Source organism: Tachysurus vachellii, chromosome 4 (assembly GCF_030014155.1).
Source record: "Tachysurus vachellii isolate PV-2020 chromosome 4, HZAU_Pvac_v1, whole genome shotgun sequence".
In the NCBI taxonomy this organism is placed as follows: domain Eukaryota; kingdom Metazoa; phylum Chordata; class Actinopteri; order Siluriformes; family Bagridae; genus Tachysurus; species Tachysurus vachellii.
In genome coordinates, this window is record NC_083463.1 from 21,108,140 (window position 1) to 21,126,704 (window position 18,565).

The 18,565-nt window shown below is 38.7% G+C and overlaps 1 protein-coding gene across 4 annotated transcripts; it reads left to right on the top strand.

Moving 5' to 3' along the window:
• The first annotated feature begins 9,260 nt into the window (after positions 1-9,260).
• Positions 9,261-17,212, top strand: rbm5 (RNA binding motif protein 5). 4 transcript variants are annotated; one of them, XM_060868305.1, is made up of 25 exons: positions 9,261-9,420; positions 10,410-10,449; positions 10,541-10,730; positions 10,874-11,029; positions 11,136-11,205; positions 11,828-11,901; positions 12,617-12,700; positions 12,804-12,864; positions 13,123-13,188; positions 13,307-13,467; positions 13,616-13,713; positions 13,806-13,893; positions 13,987-14,055; positions 14,168-14,237; positions 14,344-14,444; positions 14,521-14,653; positions 14,740-14,831; positions 14,940-15,101; positions 15,223-15,363; positions 15,463-15,534; positions 15,625-15,798; positions 15,905-15,979; positions 16,109-16,209; positions 16,557-16,689; positions 16,801-17,212. In XM_060868305.1, the coding sequence occupies exons 2-25, from the start codon at positions 10,433-10,435 to the stop codon at positions 16,924-16,926; spliced, it is 2,514 nt and encodes an 837-aa protein (XP_060724288.1). In that variant the 5' UTR covers positions 9,261-9,420; positions 10,410-10,432; the 3' UTR covers positions 16,927-17,212. The 4 variants fall into 4 exon arrangements, with proteins under 4 accessions (XP_060724288.1, XP_060724289.1, XP_060724290.1 ...); XM_060868306.1 differs by having other exon boundaries at positions 16,560-16,689; XM_060868307.1 differs by having other exon boundaries at positions 15,466-15,534.
• Positions 17,213-18,565: the final 1,353 nt, after the last annotated feature.

An 18,565-nucleotide genomic window follows, 5' to 3' on the forward strand; every position in this document is an offset into this window, starting at 1 on the left:
ACTACTGGTAATGGTTTTCATTTTATTTAATAAATTCAGAAAATATTCAAACTCTTTGAAAGTCTTTAAAAAGTGTGCTTTTTCATCTCAGCAAAGAACTTGTAACTGCTCACAGTAATGTACAGTATTTTATTAAAAATAAGTGGATTGTACAAATTAAGTTCAATTTTATATGTGTTAATCAAATATAAAATTTAACTTAATTTGTACAATCCACTTATTTTTAATTTTTAACTTATTTTTTTAATCAGTTTATAAACTGATTATAAACAGGTTTATAGAAGGTTTACATTGGGTTGTATGTATAAACACATTGTCGATTGTAAACATGAGGAACACGGGACAGCCGTTGTTCTAAAAGCCTCCTAATAGTCATAAGGATTAGGACTATTAGAGTGGACATTTCCTTTCCAGATCCAGTTTGTGCATAAAATCCTCTCGTCTTCATTCGGAGTGCAGTGTTGTGTCGAGTCTCCCCTTAACTCAGACAGCAGTATGTAACGTAAACCTGAGCCGGTTGTTTATGAAGTAAAGGTACACTGACAGTTCTCTGGAAGTGCTAATCAGTTTCCTAAAATAGGGGTTCCTTAACTATTTACACATTGAATGATTCACAAGAGAAGCATACAAAAACTCCTCATTAACTTTATTTATTTGACAAATTATCATAAGAAATATCACTCTAACCACAAAGAAGGATTTTGTATGCTATTGATTTGAAATGTGGAATTCAAACAAGACATTTAAATTAAGAATGTATGCAAAATTTTTGTCTTCTCACTATCAGAATCAGAATCAGGTTCATTGCCAGGTAATGAACGTCAAAATATTTTTCTTTTTTGTACTTTTTAGCCTCGGCATCAGATTTACATATAAAACATTATATTTGGCATAACTCAGCTAATCACTTTGGGTGCACCACAGTGAAGCCTGATGATGGTAGGATCATGCAGTGGAGAAGGTTTTCATCAACAGTAACTTTGAGTTGAAGAAGAAACCCTTTTCCAGTCTTCAAAATTATTGAGACTAGAGTATAGGTTCATCTAATAGAAAATTAGGAATACTTTTTTCTATATTGTAGTGGTCCAGATCCAAGAGCTGAAATGTCCTACACAAAGTATAAACCTTAATCCAACTGAGAACGAGTGGCAGTTGTGGTTCACCAACATTCTCCTTCCAACGGCACAGAGCTTGAGAAATTTTCTCAAAAGGAATGGCTAAAAATAGCAGGATCCAGATGTGCAAAGCTGGTTAGAGACATAACCCTGGAATAGTTGTAGCCAAATGCTGTTTTACCAAGAAATGCCCAAAGGGTGAATACTTGGTGCACCTGGTTCTACGTATCTGATAGCAAACACACTGTTGTAGGGTTTAATATACAGGCTTCAAAAGTTCCTCAAGAGGGACAACAAAATAATCCAAAGGCTTTTTTAAGAACAACCTTAAAAGATCACACTTATTTCAACTAAAATACAATTCTAAAAAATACCAAGAGACGTTCACTCATTTATTCATTTATAGTTCCCATAAACTAAATACAATTCCTTTCTTCCATGTTGGCTAATCAAGATTTTTGGTCACCAACTGAGTGAGAATACCAAGATCAATAAATTATTTGATGGATTGGTTTTTTTAATAAAAAATAGCTGGAAGATTTCAAGTGTTCCCTTACTTTAAATCAGACTACACCATCTTTGGTACAAACCAAGGACCTGTAGCAATATGACCAAGCACATCAGCCAGGTTCACACTGAAATGCTAATTTTCGAATTTGATCTAAACGTTTTGTCTGGAGAAACACCTGCAATCGATTGTGGCACATGGGACTACATAGATGAAAGAAAAATTGTCAGAAAACTCACCATATTCTCGACAAATTGGTGATTACATGTGTGGTATACACTGTAAGAATGTTTGCTCTTGGTAGTGTTATGGGGGATTTAGGGGGAATGGCTACTGTAAATCAATATAAGGTTCATAATAGCAATAACTATATGAGAATATGAAAAGGTTCATAATAGCAATAACTTTGTAATGATTTGCAGCGACCATTCTCATCAAAATAGAGGTCTCTTCAAGGATAGTAATATTCATGGGGTATGAGGGGGTCACCAAATGTTTTGACGGTTCCAATGGCAACTGCATGACCTTCTCAGTCACATCAGATCTTAGTCCAACTGTACACCTACAGGAGATTTTGATCTAACATCTTGGATACAATCCATGTCTATTTTCTCTGGTCTGGTTGCTTCCAGCTTTTCTATAAAGTGCAACTGCTTTTGCCTTTTGACTGCTAAAAATGAAATTCTATTAAAGAAGGATAAAGCGTTTACAGTAAAGCCACATTGGATACAAAAATCCCATGCAATTCTTGACATTGGAAAAGAGTTTTCTACAAAACCTGTGGAAAATAAAGATCATTGCTGCAAAATTTATTGTGGCCTCTAAACTGCAAAATCATGAGAATGTGTGTGTATCTTGCAAATAAATAAAATATTAAATGCTTGATAGTCAGTAGCACCTGAAGAACAGAGAAATAAACTAGATGAGTGATCTACTACAATTAGAGAATGATAAAGGCTACGCTTCGGATCATAATCATCTCATGAGAATTAAAAATCTGAAATATATAATTTTATAACTGCCTGAAGATTGCACTCGACAAATTGCACGAAGCTTACTGTTGCAATTGTCACTTTGTTTACTTTGTTATTATGTATTATGTAAATATTTATTTATTTCTCTCAGTCCTATACATATACATAGTTTATATTAGTATTATACCATATATTTTATACACACTTCTCCATCATACGCAGTGTTACCTTGTTCTACTAAGTCTACTCTTCTTTACTGACTGCTTATTAGGAACTCTGTAACAAGAATCAACTTACACTCAACTTTCCATTAATCAGCCATAACATTAAAACTACCTGGCTAATGTTGTGTAGTTCCCCCTTGTACTAACAAAACATGACCTGTCACCTGAGGGTGTGCTGTGTTATTTGGTACCAAGAGTTTAGCAGCATTGTTTAGCAAGGCACACAGTTGACAATAATATACGGCAAAAGCTTAAGGGCGGATTTCTTTTTCAATACACCCAAATGTATGCAAAAAAATTTTAATGGATGACACTGATCACACCATTTTATTGGTAAAAGTCCCATTTTTAAGAAAAAATAAATCTAATACAGGGTATTATAAAGCATTATAATATATGACCTTGACATTCAAGCTTTAAAACCTATAACTCATACTAGTAATAATTTGCCAGTCAAGATGTCAATGCCACAAAACCACATTACAAACCACAGCACATATTCAACACTCTCACTCACTCACTCATCTTCTACCGCTTATCCGAACTTCTCGGGTCACGGGGAGCCTCAGGCATCATTGGGCATCAAGGCAGGATACACCCTGGGCAGAGTGCCAACCCATCGCAGGGCACACACACACACACACACTCTCATTCACACACGCAATCACACACTACGGACCATTTTCCAGAGATGCTAATCAACCTACCATGCATGTCTTTGGACCGGGGGGGGACCGGAGTACCCGGAGGAAACCCCCGAGGCACGGGGAGAACATGCAAACTCTACACACACAAGGCGGAGGCGGGAATCGAACCCCCAACCCTGGAGGTGTGAGGCGAATGTGCTAACCACTAAGCCATGTGCCCCCCATCAACAGTTCAGCCTCGACAATATAACTTTCGCTATCTAGCAGAGCAAAGGAACAGAAATACCAGTAAGCACAACATACATGACCAAGCTGTGAAACACTTCCAAGGTCTGGAATGTTAAACCAACTACAATAAAAGGAGTGGCTTAAAAAAAATTAATGTCAACAAAAACACATGCCTAAATGTTTAGACAACGGCCAACGCAACACACCGACCGTCGACCAGTTATTAATGTCAGCATTGCCTTTTTGTTTAATATTCAAATATTCATATTACTGTCAATATTGTTATGTGTAGACTATTTACATCATGAGCATTACACTTTCAAATAATACTTTATACATTACTCTCTGCTTTGTTTCGTGATTATTTCCCTAGTCTTTATCTTCTTGAAAAATCTACAAACAAACGTGAGGGCTTATCAACTGACTCACATTCCATACACGCATGAGTATATTTAAAAAAAAAAAAGCATGATTGTGATAAAAGAATATCAAGTAAAGCTTACAGCAGCACAATTTACGTGTACTTTTTCTCTTCTCATTCAATCTGAAGATAATTCTTAAATCTGGATTTAAGTGGCCTGAAAATCATCTCCCTTAGGGACCTTACCAGTAAACAAAAACTGTTAATGCTAACAAAAAGGTCATGAGAAAAGAATGCTAAGAGTGCTTTTTAGGCAAATGAACACCAATGATTTATAAACATGAATAAATATAGTAAATAATAGTAAAGAAGAAATGACAGGTTTACAAGGTTTAAGTTGGGGTTTAAGTAAGGCATCGCCAGCTTACGTGAAAGACCTTATTTTCACATTAAGACTTCACTGCTCATAGAAATACATAGGCAGTTTATATTGAAGAAGAGCAAAACTCTTTCAATTAATAGTTTTTATAGAAAACTAAAAGAAATTAAGAACAATTTAGGTTTAGGGAAATGTACTGTTTATTTTTTGATATTATTATTTCATACACACATTCTGTATACACATTCTATACAGAATTATATGATGCATATTGCATATTTGATGTATAGGAAATTGTACAACATGAACAAAGAGCTCAGAAAGACAAGATTAATGTATGTGACTTAGTTGTAATCAGTAACATTTGCAATCTGTCATAAGGAATTACTTTGGGGTTTTCCTCTGGGTACTCCAGTTTCTTCCCCAGTTAAAAGACATTGTAGGTTGTGCCTGATGATGGGTTGGCACCTCGTCCAGGGTGTCCCCCATCCTTTGTCCTTTGGGATGGATAAATGGATGGTATAACAGTAATCATCATATGAACTAGAATAGGATATTTGACAGCATTACTAATTGGCTGTAGCTATAATCCATGTTGGCTGATTTATGACCAAAAATACTGGTTCTCTGGGTTAATAAAATAATGTAGCAACCCAAAACATAGTGGGAAACACTACTAATAGATTGTGAGCCAGCAAATGATTAGCAACATTGCAAAGTTACAGTGGTTTGGGTTTAAAGAAGCTTGACTGGAAGTCATGTAATGTGGGTGGCTCATGGGAGTTCTGAAAATCAGAAAACGTCACCGAGCTATGTTAATGACAGTTTTAGTAGTGTGTTAATTCCTTGTTATGATTTTAGCTTATCTGTTTTTAATTTATTGCTTTTGTCACTGGAAACATCTACACTGGGTGGTTAAACAGAGGGTGGACAGGATTCTGCCAGTTTGTCGCTTAGTTCTCTTCAGTTTTTGGTGGTGATATCCAGAGGCCAAACTTAGGCATATCCATAGTTAAATCATAAATATTTCCGTATTTGAGAACACTAGTCCTTGGTTTAACACCATGTTCTCTGGGATACTGATGTATCTGAAAACGTGCTAAAATGCAAACATCAAGTTCTTGTATGCTGTGGGTAAGGCAGGAAGTGGAACAAGGCGGAGGGTCTACCATGATAAGGATTCAAATATGTTGGTAGATTTGAATTCACGGCTCATTAACATCTTCCATGACAGTCTCTATTGAGTTGATTTCGCTGACTGTTTTTGTAGAGGTTTTAATTTTTATTATATTAACCAAAATAACTAATGTCCTGGACTGTGAAACTCTTTTTCCATCACACTTTTGGCAAGCTTAACAAAAATGCTGAAGACAGTGAGGCTGGGATGTAGCATTAACAGCCTGTATTTAAACATTGTTAAGTTTATTTCTCTTGCTCTCTTTTTTCATCATAGATCAAGGCATGTCTTTGGTGACCGTGAATGTAGAATTAAAGATTTTTGTCTACAATCAAAACCATGCAGCAGTACCTCCTCACAGTTTATATTAAGTGACTGTTTATAAAACACTGACTTCTTAGGAAAGGATGGACTTTATCTTCAGAAATATAGAACATTAACATGCTACAAGCTAGAGGAACTGCACTTCACTCCACCAAATATAGGTATACACCTTTAATCTCACTCTTCCAATGGGTGCCCTGATTGTTGATGTCACTGTGAACCTGTTTAAGTTTTGGGATGCAGGACTGGTGTTGATGAAAGGTGCCAAAGACCCTGAAAATTTGGGTTATAATTGAATTAAAAGATCAAGAAGCCCTTGTTGAAGAGGAATGTTTGAGCAAAATGTGTGGATAAACATGATATTTACTTAGAAGCTAAAATTTGGAACTCCTTATTTAATATCTGCCGTGTTCATTTGGAATCATTTTGAAAATTATGAATGTTCAAGAATTAATACATCTGAACAGAATTGGATACATGTTAACAATTTCTAGTCAAAACCAACTTCTAGTCCTGCACACAGAAGGTCAGAACCTCACAAACAGCTTCTTAGTAAAAATTTCCATCACAACAGTAAAAAAAAAAAAGGACATGCACAATTTGCATGCATTAATTTTAGAAGTGGAGTTTTTTTTTTTATCTTAGAGCTTATTTGTTTTCCACATAAGTCTAAGCACCATGCGAATTTCGATCTTTCAGTACTGCTTGACCGGTTCCAAAATCTTTACAAGAAAGACAAGCATCAAGACTCTTATTTGTTCTGCCACCTCGGTGGGTGAGTCAGCTGAGTCATTGCCAGTCTTGCCATGGCTTTTGAAGCCCTACCTTTTCCTGGAATATTTAAACTAGAACATTTTTAAGCTTAAATTTTAAGTTTTATGTTTTGTACTTTTACTTATAAAATGTTGCTCTATTTCCTGCCAATATAGTTTCAGACTGATTGTATTCTGAGTACATATCCTAGAATATTCTATACATATAGTATTATCGTTCAAAAGTACTTTTGTATGTCACTCTGGATAAAGGCATCTGACAAATGCTGTAAATGCAAATGTAATGTAAATGTAACTCTAAATGTACCATTTTGCAGAACCATTTCAGGCAACTGATCAGCGGTGCACTTCCCAAAAACAGTTCATCTTTGTGAGTAATGAAGACATACCAAAGGATGTGTGTACCCAACAATCTTGTTATGAGAGAGTTTAGTAAGTGAGCCCAAATCTTTGTGGTGGCTCAGGTTGATAGCATGGTGTGTGTGTGTGTGTGTGTGTGTGTGTGTGTGTGTGTGTGTGTGTGTGTGTGTGTGTGTGTGTGTGTGTATGTGTGTGTATGTGTGTTTGTGTGTGTGTTTGTGTGTGTGTGTATATGTGTGTGCCTCACACCTTCCTGGTCAAAACTCATTCTGTGTCCACACATCAAAGTGTACCAGTCAAGGATTAGTTAAGACAAGCAGTAGCCATAGTACTAAGTGGTGAATATTGGAGTACACAAACATTGTGAGTTTTGAAAATTTTACCTCATCAAAAATAAATAAATAAATAAATAAATAAAACACATACAAGCAAAAGACAATTCTCTTTCCTAAACTTAAAAAAACAGAGCTAAAGCCCCATACCAAAATGCTTGTGAAATATACACAACATGGTAATATTTGCAATATATAATGGTGTGGTTATTGACAAAATCAAAGTAGCCAAAACAGAAGGGGCAGATGAAGATGGAAATCAGGACAGGTACAGCTTAATAAACAGAAACACTATTCACAGTAAAAACACAAAGCACACAAATGTTAAACTTGTGAGCATCGACAAAGTGAAGCTGAATAGAATTACTCATGCCTTCTTATACAGCTAGTATCCTAAAAGGCTATGTATGCCAAGACATATCTGGATTTATTAATGATCGGTTACATTAAAACTTTTCTTTATTGAATTCAGGATTGAATCACCTCTGAGTTTCTTTCATCCCAAGGGTCAGTGTCATCCTCGTCTCAACACAATCATGTGGTTCATGTAGCTTACAATGGTTCCAGACACAAAATGTGCATTGATTACTAATTTAACTACATGTAGTACCATGTTTTCTGTAGAGTGATGGTGAAGCAGCACAAATCAGTTTTCTCTGTGTAATTCTGAAGGGAAGGGGACTGCTCACATAGAACATTTACAGAATCAGAATGAGAAGGAGCTTTATTGCCAATTATTCTTGTGCATACAAGTTCTTTGTTTTAGTGTAAACTGGAGAGTGAAGCACTGTGGCGCAGTGTTCGGCACCATCGCGAACGGTATGTGTGCATTCAAAAAACTTACTCACATCCTAATGCTATTATATGAAGACATTCACATAAGCATGTACAATAAGTGAAAATGAATGAATGCAAAAAAAAAGCTTGTACAATACTTTACATATTTGGGTTATTTTTGGTGGGGTATGGAAACTGCACTCAACTGCAAATTTGTATGTTAATGAACACCAATAAATGCTTTTAATTTGATGTTCTCAGCTTGATGCAGGTCAACTGACATCTGGTTATTTTAACTAGTGTAGTGTTGTTAGGGGGGCATGGTGGCTTAGTGGTTAGCACGTTCGCCTCACACCTCCAGGGCCTCCATCTTGTGTGTGTGTGTGTGTGTGTGGAGTTTGCATGTTCTCCCCGTGCCTCGGGGGTTTCCTCCGGGTACTCCAGACCGGGGCGGAACCCCGGTCCAAAGACATGCATGGTAGGTTGATTGGCATCTCTGGAAAATTGTCCGTAGTGTGTGATTGAGAGTGTGTGTGTGCCCTGCGATGGGTTGGCACTCCGTCCAGGGTGTATCCTGCCTTGATGCCCAATGACGCCTGAGATAGGCACAGGCTCCCCGTGACCCGAGGTAGTTCGGATAAGCGGTAGAAGATGAGTGTGTGAGTGAGTGAGTAGTGTTGCTAATGCTAGCTAAACATTAACTAATGATACCTATATAAAACAACACACAACTAGATTCATAGGAGGCCATGTAACGCATTCGAATTTTCAATCCATCGAGTGTGTTTGAGAAACACTTTAAATGAATCGGGGCAGTGTTGGAGCTATTCGTTGTTAGGAACTATCGGTTGCCACACGACATGCGTCACTTCCGCAATTCAGGACTACAAACAAACGTTTATGGCATCGTCGTTATAAATGTTGTAGAAAACTACATCGCTCAATTGAGCAGTTAAGACCGCGAAGACAGAATAAAAAATACACATTCAACACTTTCCGCTGAAGAGTTGCAATAAAATTTGTAAACCTTCCTGAATACTTAAGAACTCCAATACCCATAATGCCGCGGGTGGCTTTATTTCTCAAAGCATTCTGGGAAAGAGAAGGTTGTAGTAGAACCATTTTAGGTGCTGATGCGGTCGACAGAAAGAAGACGGTCGTTTTCAAGTTTTCACGAAGACACGTTTAACTTGTCGACCTTACGTTTGGGTGTAAATTAACCTTTTATTACACTTTAGCTGGTAAGTTAATGTTGTGCAATAGACTTTTTTTGTGTATAGGCAAAATTCGAGCGCGTTCAGACTTCAGGTTCTGTTGTTAGGGTCCATTTTAGTGACGCGTTAGATAGCACAGCTTAGCCGCCATGCTAGCTACATAACTAGTACCTTTACCTAAAGTTACAACTACTTATAATGGTCTAGTGTTGCGCTAAAAGATTTATATGATTTAATTGTTGTGAAAAATAAAAAAAAGCCTGGGTTTGTTTGTATGGCTGCGTGAAATAGTCATTTGTGTTGTATCGATTGAAATAAACTGTTGGAGGTCAAAAGGAGGTTTTTTGTTTTTTTTAAAAATCCTATTGCGGTTATTATTAAACCAAACTGTTTTTCATATATAAGCCCCAGTCCTACAGGCCACTGAACAGTAAGAGTCTGTCACTGGATGATGGGGTTTAGCACAGATAAGCGAGCTGCTGTTTTTAAGCGAACCGACTTTAATTGATCTTAAAGCTCTTTCAGCTGTTTAACTTTGCGTGCTTTTGCAGCCAAGATGGCTTTAATGTTATAACGCGGAAGATGATTATAAGTACACATGAAAGCCACGATTTTTTTTTACGTTAAAACCTACAACGAGGCTTAAAAAACTAGGAGAAGTAACGATTGAGAGTGTGAACCACGTTTGTGACACTGTGACTGCATTCTCGGGTATGTGGGAAATATGCAGTCTCATTAAGGCTGTGATGATTCTGTAGATTAAAAAAAAAAACATACTAAGTTGTTCTAGAACTAAGAGGAATTAGTATGGTGAGATATTGTCAAACGATATCTTTATTTTTTAGATCTGTCTCTCTGAAGGCATGCAGTAGTTGCTGACAGCATTTTACACAACATTTAACCTGTTGCTCAGATGTCAATGACATCAGCATAACACACTGGCAGATTAGATCACTGCATAATATTTTTAATGTTATTTTTTTTATTCATATATATTATTCCCCCTCTTTTGGCAGGCCTCTCATTAGGTGACACGGAGATGGGTGCAGATAAAAGGTGAGTCTTGGTCAGTTGCTATGAACTCCATGGCACACAAAACATTAAGATTTGTTACATTACTTAATACTGCTGTGATATGATGGTTTAGGGTTAGCCGTACGGAGCGAAGCGGCAGGTACGGTTCAGAGCAGTCACGGGATGACGACAGACGAGACCGGCGAGATCGTGATGATCGTGGATACGACTCTCACCGTTGGAATGACGATCGGCGTAGTGATCGCTACGATGGAGACCGAGGGGATCGTAGCGATCGCTACTGGAGCCGAGACAGCCCTGAGGTTTGTTGTTCTTATGTTTTTCAAGGCTGTATGTGCAATAAAATGTATAACTTCGACCAAGCATATATTTTGTTTTCAGTTTCTTTAGCTTTAATTTGTCTTTTTAAAAGTTAAGTTCATTTTACGTATATTCGTACTTCTAGCGAGGCAGGAAGCGGCGTATCAGTGACTGTTCTGATGAAGGTCACCACTCAGATGGTGATTATTCTGAGCATGACTATAGGGGAGACCCAGCTGATGAAAAGGAGAGCAAGACCATTATGCTTCGTGGTCTGCCAGTGAACATCACAGAGACAGATGTAAGTGCCTATATGTGAAAAGAAATTAAAATGTTCTATAATGTGATTTTTTCATTTCTATTGCTAAGGTTTAATTGTTATTTATATTTTCATTTCACTTGCTCAGATTCGAGCAGCCATAGACCAGTTGGAGGGGCCACAGCCAATGGATGTGCGGTTAATGAAAAAGAGAACAGGTGAGGCCGGTGTACCATGGTTCCTTCCTCTGCCAAACCTGTGACCAATGGGCCAACCTGCTTCTGCTCAAATGCCTTTTGCCATAGCAATTTTTTTTATCTTTGCATTCTCAAAGCTCTGTTTACAGTAATCAAATGATTCCGATATAATTTTAGCCTGGTATAAAGAAACACTGAGGTAAGTTGAAAGTAAGATTGTGATGTTAGCTCAAAATTTCCATAGACAAATTAAGGTTGGATATCATAGCATGTGTGAACTGGTTTTATCTGATGATGGTGACAACACTAAGAGGTAAACTTTTATTTGCAATAAAGCCACGCATAACAGAATATTTCTAGGTTGTGTGCATAGAATGATGAGGTTAATGCAACTGTGTGTCTGTTCAGTTTTACAAATTTGATGCAGTCAGTTCCAGAGTATAATTTTAAATCTAGTACAATGTGATTTTGTTTTTAGGATTATCTTGCTATGGCAAAAGATTTTTTCTGGCACACTCCCAACCAATTGACCTCTCTGGGTCGCTGGGGGTCATGAAGCAGTTTGTGACAGAGTGTGAATGTTATACGACTGAACCATTAAGACTAACACGCCTCCCGTCTGTATATCTGAATGCCTCTCTAGGTATAAGCCGAGGTTTCGCCTTCGTGGAGTTTTATCACTTGCAAGATGCTACCCGATGGATGGAGACCAATCAGGTTGCTTCCTAATCACCAAGTCTAGCTTTTACCCTGGGGAATGATGCAATTTTCTTTAAAAAAAAAAAAATAAATAAAGTGCTACCCCAGAAAACAAAATGGACATTGGACCATTCCCCTCTTTTTTCGAAGGCATGGTGTGACTTAAAGAGGGGCATTTTATGGACTTTGTGAGGTGACAAATAGGGTCAATGGCTTTAATGTTTATAGTTATGCATTAATATAGAAACTCAAGATTAAAGATTTTAGATATGTTGATATGCAAGTGCATTCGCTAATGTATATACATATACTTAGAATATTGTTAATATTAAACATAATTAATCAAAAAGGAAAGTTTTGTTTTTTCTGGCTAAAGAAGGCAATACATTTTACCGACTTGTGTTTTGAAGAGAATGTTTTATCATATGTCTAGTGATTGAGGAGAAAAACAAAGTTTCCTTATGATGAAAGACTAAGAGTATTTACAATCCGTTCTGTGGTGTCGATACGTCGTCCCAAGGTTCTCTACCTTTTACACTCTGCTCCGGCCCCATCCGGACACTCGGGTCCCAAACAGCATGAACACAAGCACCCACTGTTACACTCATACACTGAGTCTTCCTGGGCGATCCTCCCTTAAACCCTTGTGGCTGCTTTAGTGCTTGTTCATGGGCTGAGATCAGGAACGATCTATAGATGAGGTATTAACCCTGGTTTTGTATTTCTTTCACAGAAGCTGCTGACCATACAGGGCAAGACTGTTGCCATGCACTACAGTAACACACGACACAAGTTTGAAGACTGGCTTTGCAATTCGGTAAGTTACAGCGTGTTCAGCAAACCTCTCTAGTGATATTTGCCACCTCACGAACTATAGCAGAGGTGTAAAAAAATTAAATGCTATGATCGTTTGCTTGTAGTGTGGCCTGTACAATTTTCGAAGGAGGCTTAAGTGTTTTAGATGTGGTGCTGCTAAAGCAGGTAAGTAACTTTTACGCTTGGTAATCCGTTGCTTGTACCCATCTGTATCTTTTGTTTACCAGGGGCAGGGACAGATGTTTATATGGATAGCCAAATATAGTTGGGCAATAAGTATTCAATTTCTCAGGTAATTGTAGCATGTAAATTTATTAGACTATGATTAATGTGTTGTCTGTCCAGTCAGAGAGCATAAGGAAGGGTTTTTGTTTGTTGTGCTTCAGGAAACTGATGGGATGCCATTTTCTGTTTTCTCCACAGATTCAGAAAGCAGTGTAACTGCTGGAAGCACAGAAACCCAACCAAGTGGTGATTACTATGGAGACAGTAAGAATTTTTTTTTCTTTCTTTCTTTTTTTTTTTAAATAGACATATGAATTAGACAAAATACTGTATGTAAATACATAAGTGTCCAAGTCATCAGGCAGCCGATTGTGTGTTACAGCAATCATCCTGAGGAACATTGCTCCTCTCTCTACTGTTGAGGGCATTATGGCAGCACTGGCACCATATGCTAATTTGTCACCCAGCAATATCCGGCTTATCAAGGACAAACAGACTGGACAGAATAGAGGTTTTGCCTTTGTCCAGCTGTCCTCTCCTCTGGTATGTACTCATTGAGTCACCCCTCAGAATTTGTCAAAATGCAGACAAAATGAAACTATTTTCTGGAGTCATTTTGCATCATATTTATATTAAAGCTTTGCATTGGTTGATGTCATCCACATATTCATTTCTGCTCTTGCTTTTGTAGGAGGCATCACAGCTCCTCACCATCCTGCAGGGCTTGCAGCCTCCGCTTAAACTGGATGGGAAGACCATCGGGGTCGACTACGCCAAGAGTGCTCGGAAGTATGTGCTTCAATCACCTATTGTTTGTTGTAGTTTATTTGTCTACCGATGACACACAATCAGATGGAGAACTGATTTGCTGCTGTCTGTAGGGACTTGCTGTTGCCAGATGGGAACCGAATCAGTGCTTTCTCTGTAGCCAGCACAGCTATCGCCGCTGCCCAGTGGTCTTCTAGCCAGGTTAATGCAACTTGTAACTTTGTTTCAACCGTAACGTTGTATACCAACTGCTGCTTTAACTAAATCATGTCCATGTGCTCTTAAATCTAACAGCCACAGCAAAGTGTGGAACCAGCATCTGAGTACAGCTACCTGCAGGAAGGCTATCTGCCTTATTCACAGGTTAGCAGAATTCATTTTGCTTTTTAATTATGACCACCATTACTAAAGTGTATTAGACACATTTTGTTTGTTTGATTGATTTATTTATTTTTGTGTGTGCATATTGTTATAGGAATATCAGGCTCAGTATCAACAGCAGGCAGGAGCAACAGACCCTTCTCAGGCTAATGGCATACTTGGAGGTAAGACATTTATAGCCTGACAATAGAAAGCTGTTTAATGATTTTGCAAGCTTTTCAAACATTAAGCCTGACTCTCTTGGGTGTTTTTTCTTTTTTTTGTGTGTAGCGGCTCCTGGAATGAAGGTTCTCCCTTCAGCTGGAGCAGTGGTCATTTCTCAGGGTGCTCATGTTTATCAACCCCATATCATCAGCCAGCCAGCCACACAGGTAATATTGCCCCACATTTGTTTGTTTTTTACATGTATTGTGTTCCTGTTTTTGACAGTGGGTCTGTCTTTTGCAGACAATGCAGGCTGCAACCATCACAGCAGCTGCCACCATCTCTGCCGCAGCAACGTCTGCAGTAGACATTTCTGCCACAACTACAGCGACTCCTGCAGCTACCTCCACAGCTCCCACTTTAGACGCTAAATATTGTAAGACTAAAAACACACTGAAGCTGGCTCGAAGACTGATCAGCACAGTGGTTTGTTTTCCTTACTCACTTCTGTACCTCTTCCAGCTGCCCCTGATATCTCCACCTACCAGTTTGATGAGTCATCTGGCTACTACTATGATCCTCAAACTAGTCTCTATTATGACCCCAACACACATGTAGGTTGCCTTGGGTATTCCACCCCCCCCCCCCCTTTTATTAAGTTATCTTTGCAGTAGAGAGACCATATGTTCAGTAGATTTAATAAAGTAATTGTTGTTCTGCAGTACTACTATAACTCATACACGCAGCAGTACCTTTACTGGGACAGTGAGAAGCAGGCATATGTGCCTGCAACCGACTACAGTGGCACTGCTTCTAGTTCCTCCACCCCTGCTAAAGAGGGCAAAGAGAAGAAGGAGAAGCCAAAAAGCAAAACTGCTCAGCAGGTTACTTTTGTGTTTAAATTTACTTTAAAAAAAAATCAAGAATGGAAGATATTTCTGATGAAGAAATGACAACGTATTTGTATAATCAGCTAAGTCTGCAGTACTTCTTTTTGTATGTTAGATTGCAAAGGATATGGAACGTTGGGCTAAGAGTCTGAATAAGCAGAAGGAGAACTTCAAGAGCAGCTTCCAGCCCATCAGCCAGGAAGAGAGGAAAGAGGCAGCAGCAGCAGATGCTGGTTTCACACTGTTTGAGAAAAAGGTAACCTTCTAATCATAAACATGCTAAATCTATGCACTTTGGCATGTCACGTGTGTTCACTCACATTAATAAAATTAAACGCATTTTTGTTTTTTAAAGCAGGTTACTGGTTTGGAGAGGCTTGTATCAGAGGCAGTGAAGACCACAGAAGAGGAAAGTTCGTCTTCAAAGGCTAGTTCTTTTGGCTTATGGGCATTCACAAAATATTTAAACTACCAATTGTTCTTTTAGTTTTGTAACCTGAATGACTTTATTTTGCAGGTGGGACTTGTGGCAGCATACAGTGGCGACAGTGAGCCTGAAGAGAATCCGGAATGTGAGGAAAAAGACGACAAATTGACAGACTGGAAAAAAATTGCCTGCCTGCTCTGCAGGAGACAGTTCCCCAGCAAGGAAGCCTTAATCCGCCATCAACAGCTCTCAGACCTTCACAAGGTACCTATACTCACTTTGGTTTCAGCATAGAGCTAATAAGCAAGAAATGTACCACTTATATGGTGGTTTTTTTTTTGTTTTTTAATTTTTCTTTTCTCCCCCTTAGCAAAACCTAGAGGTTCACAGAAGATCCAAGTTGAGTGAAGCCGAGCTGGAGGAGTTGGAGAGGAAAGAGACTGAGGTTTTTGAGCTTGACTGTATATGCAACCCCTCCAACCTATTGTTTCCTTTCCCTGGAGTGGATGGTTTTCTTTTATACGCAAAATATTCTATAATTCTATAATAAATCATTTATATTTCCTGTGTCCAGATGAAATATAGAGACAGAGCAGCTGAAAGAAGAGAGAAGTATGGCATTCCTGAGCCTCCAGCACCAAAAAAGAGGAAGTTCACACAGCCTGCACCAGTGGTGTAAGTTAATACTCCTGATCACAATAACTGACTGATCACTGACTTGTAGCTTGTTGGAATACATTTTCCTTTTTAATTATAGATGTCTGTAAACCAGCCGTGTCCAATCTTATCTGGAAAGGGCCGGTATGGTGCGGGTTCTCATTTTTGCTTTCAACCAAATAGAAGCCGCACCAGAGTCTACTAAAAGCCAAGAACAGCTGATTAAACGGGTGAATCAGGTGTGGCTTCTGCTTGATTGGTATAAAAACCTGCACCCACACCGGCCCTTTGTGGATAAGATTGGACACCCTTGCTGTAAACCAAAAGCATAATGCTTTGTAAGTAAATCCACTTCTCCTCCTCAGCAGCAATTACGAACAGCCAACAAAGGACGGCTTGAACAGCGACAACATTGGCAATAAGATGTTGCAGGCTATGGGCTGGAAGGAGGGAAAAGGCCTTGGCAGAAATCAGCAAGGCATCACAGCACCTATAGAGGTCTGTTAGTCTGCTCTGGCTTTAATTTATTTGTTTTTGTGGCTGTCTCGGAGCTTTATTAATCACACTTTTTTTCTTTTCTTTTTTTTTTTTTCTTTCATTAACCTACAGGCCCAGATGAGAACAAAGGGAGCAGGGTTGGGCACCAAAGGCAGTAATTACACCCTATCGGCTTCAGATACCTACAAGGATGCCGTGAGGAAAGCCATGTTTGCGCGATTCACTGAAATTGAATGAACTGTTATGTCCTTGCATTATTTCACTGCGTTGTCTGCTTTATGATCTGAGGGGGTGGTTGGGGAATCTGTATAGATGGTGGATTGGATGGACAAGAGTGCGCGCGTGTGTGTATGTTGTATATAATATATATATTTGTGTGTGTATAGCGTGTCTTGAAAAATGTGAATTATTTTTTTTGTTTTGTTCATTGCAGAGGACCATTGTCCTCAAATAAACTGAAAACTGTAAAGTTTGTACACTTTTTGGGTTTGTACATAGAGGAATAAAATGTTAAATTCTGTTACTTTAGATATTTGGTGTCTTATTTACTTAATTTTTTGTGTTTTTACAGCTTTTATATTTGGGAGAAAATGCTTTGTAATTTGGCCAACACAATTTCTTACACCACCACAAGAGGGCGATATTGTGAAAAACTCAATTCATCAGTACAGTGAGGTCAGATTCATCAGTACAGTGAGGTCACACCCATTTACAGTTTAGTTTTACGTCACTCACGTACAAATTTAGGTGACTTTTTAGTTATCTTTTCCAAAAAGACTTGAATTACAAATTAAACTTTAAACTGAAAACAGAATATTCATGTGGTTAGTACAGACGCTGCTAGTAATCCGTCATTTTAGCACATTATTAAAATAAATAGACTTTATTTTTCCTTTCACTGATTTATACTGTATATGCATTATACTCCCCATCACATTCCTCTGGAAGTCAGATTTATAACAGAGTAAACAAGACATCGCTGCAATGATTTCTGCTTAACTATCCCTTGTTTCATCTGATATCATTGTCAGAGATTATAAAGGCTGCTGGAAGATTGTGTTTGACGTGCAGTGAGCGATCGATTGCATTGCCTGCCCTGTTAATGAGGCCTATGACAGGACCATAAGTGCACTTTCCCTCCCAGTCAGCATTTTGCAGTCATGGCCTGATTGATGGTGCCAGACATACTGGTTTAAGCATTTCAGTAATTTCCAGATCTTTACAGAGTTTATGCAAATCACTGAGTAAGGGATTGTGTGTTGATCAGCGAGGTAGGAGGAAAATGTGCCAAATTGGTTTGAGCTGCTGGGAAGGTCATGGTAACTTAATCACCCTTTAAAATCATGGTGAGCAAAAAGCATCTCGGCATGCACAAAACTGAACCTCGGCGTGGACGAACAACAACAACAGGATACATTATGTTTCACTCCTGTCCAAGAACATGACTGAATAACCTCATAAATTAGCAGGTGTACAGGTGTGTATTAGGGTGGGCGGTAAGTGTGTTAGTATTCTTATGCATCAGAAACACGGGGATATGAACTTCATTCATTCATTCATTCATTCATCTTCTACCGCTTATCCGAACTTCTCGGGTCACGGGGAGCCTGTGCCTATCTCAGGCATCATTGGGCATCAAGGCAGGATACACCCTGGGCAGAGTGGCAACCCATCGCAGGGCACACACACTCTCTCATTCACTCACGCAATCACACAATAGGGACAATTTTCCAGAGATGCCAATCAACCTACCATGCATGTCTTTGGACCGGGGGAGGAAACCGGAGTACCCGGAGGAAACCCCCGAGGCACGGGGAGAACACACACACACAAGGCGGAGGCGGGAATCGAACCCCGACCCTGGAGGTGTGAGGCG

Excerpts from the sequence above, each read along its gene's own strand:
- rbm5 (XM_060868305.1), top strand. Across the intron at positions 14,056-14,167 it reads GCTATCTGCCTTATTCACAG|GAATATCAGGCTCAGTATCA; the intron begins GTTAGCAGAATT and ends ATATTGTTATAG. Across the intron at positions 16,210-16,556 it reads ACACAGCCTGCACCAGTGGT|CAGCAATTACGAACAGCCAA; the intron begins GTAAGTTAATAC and ends TCTCCTCCTCAG.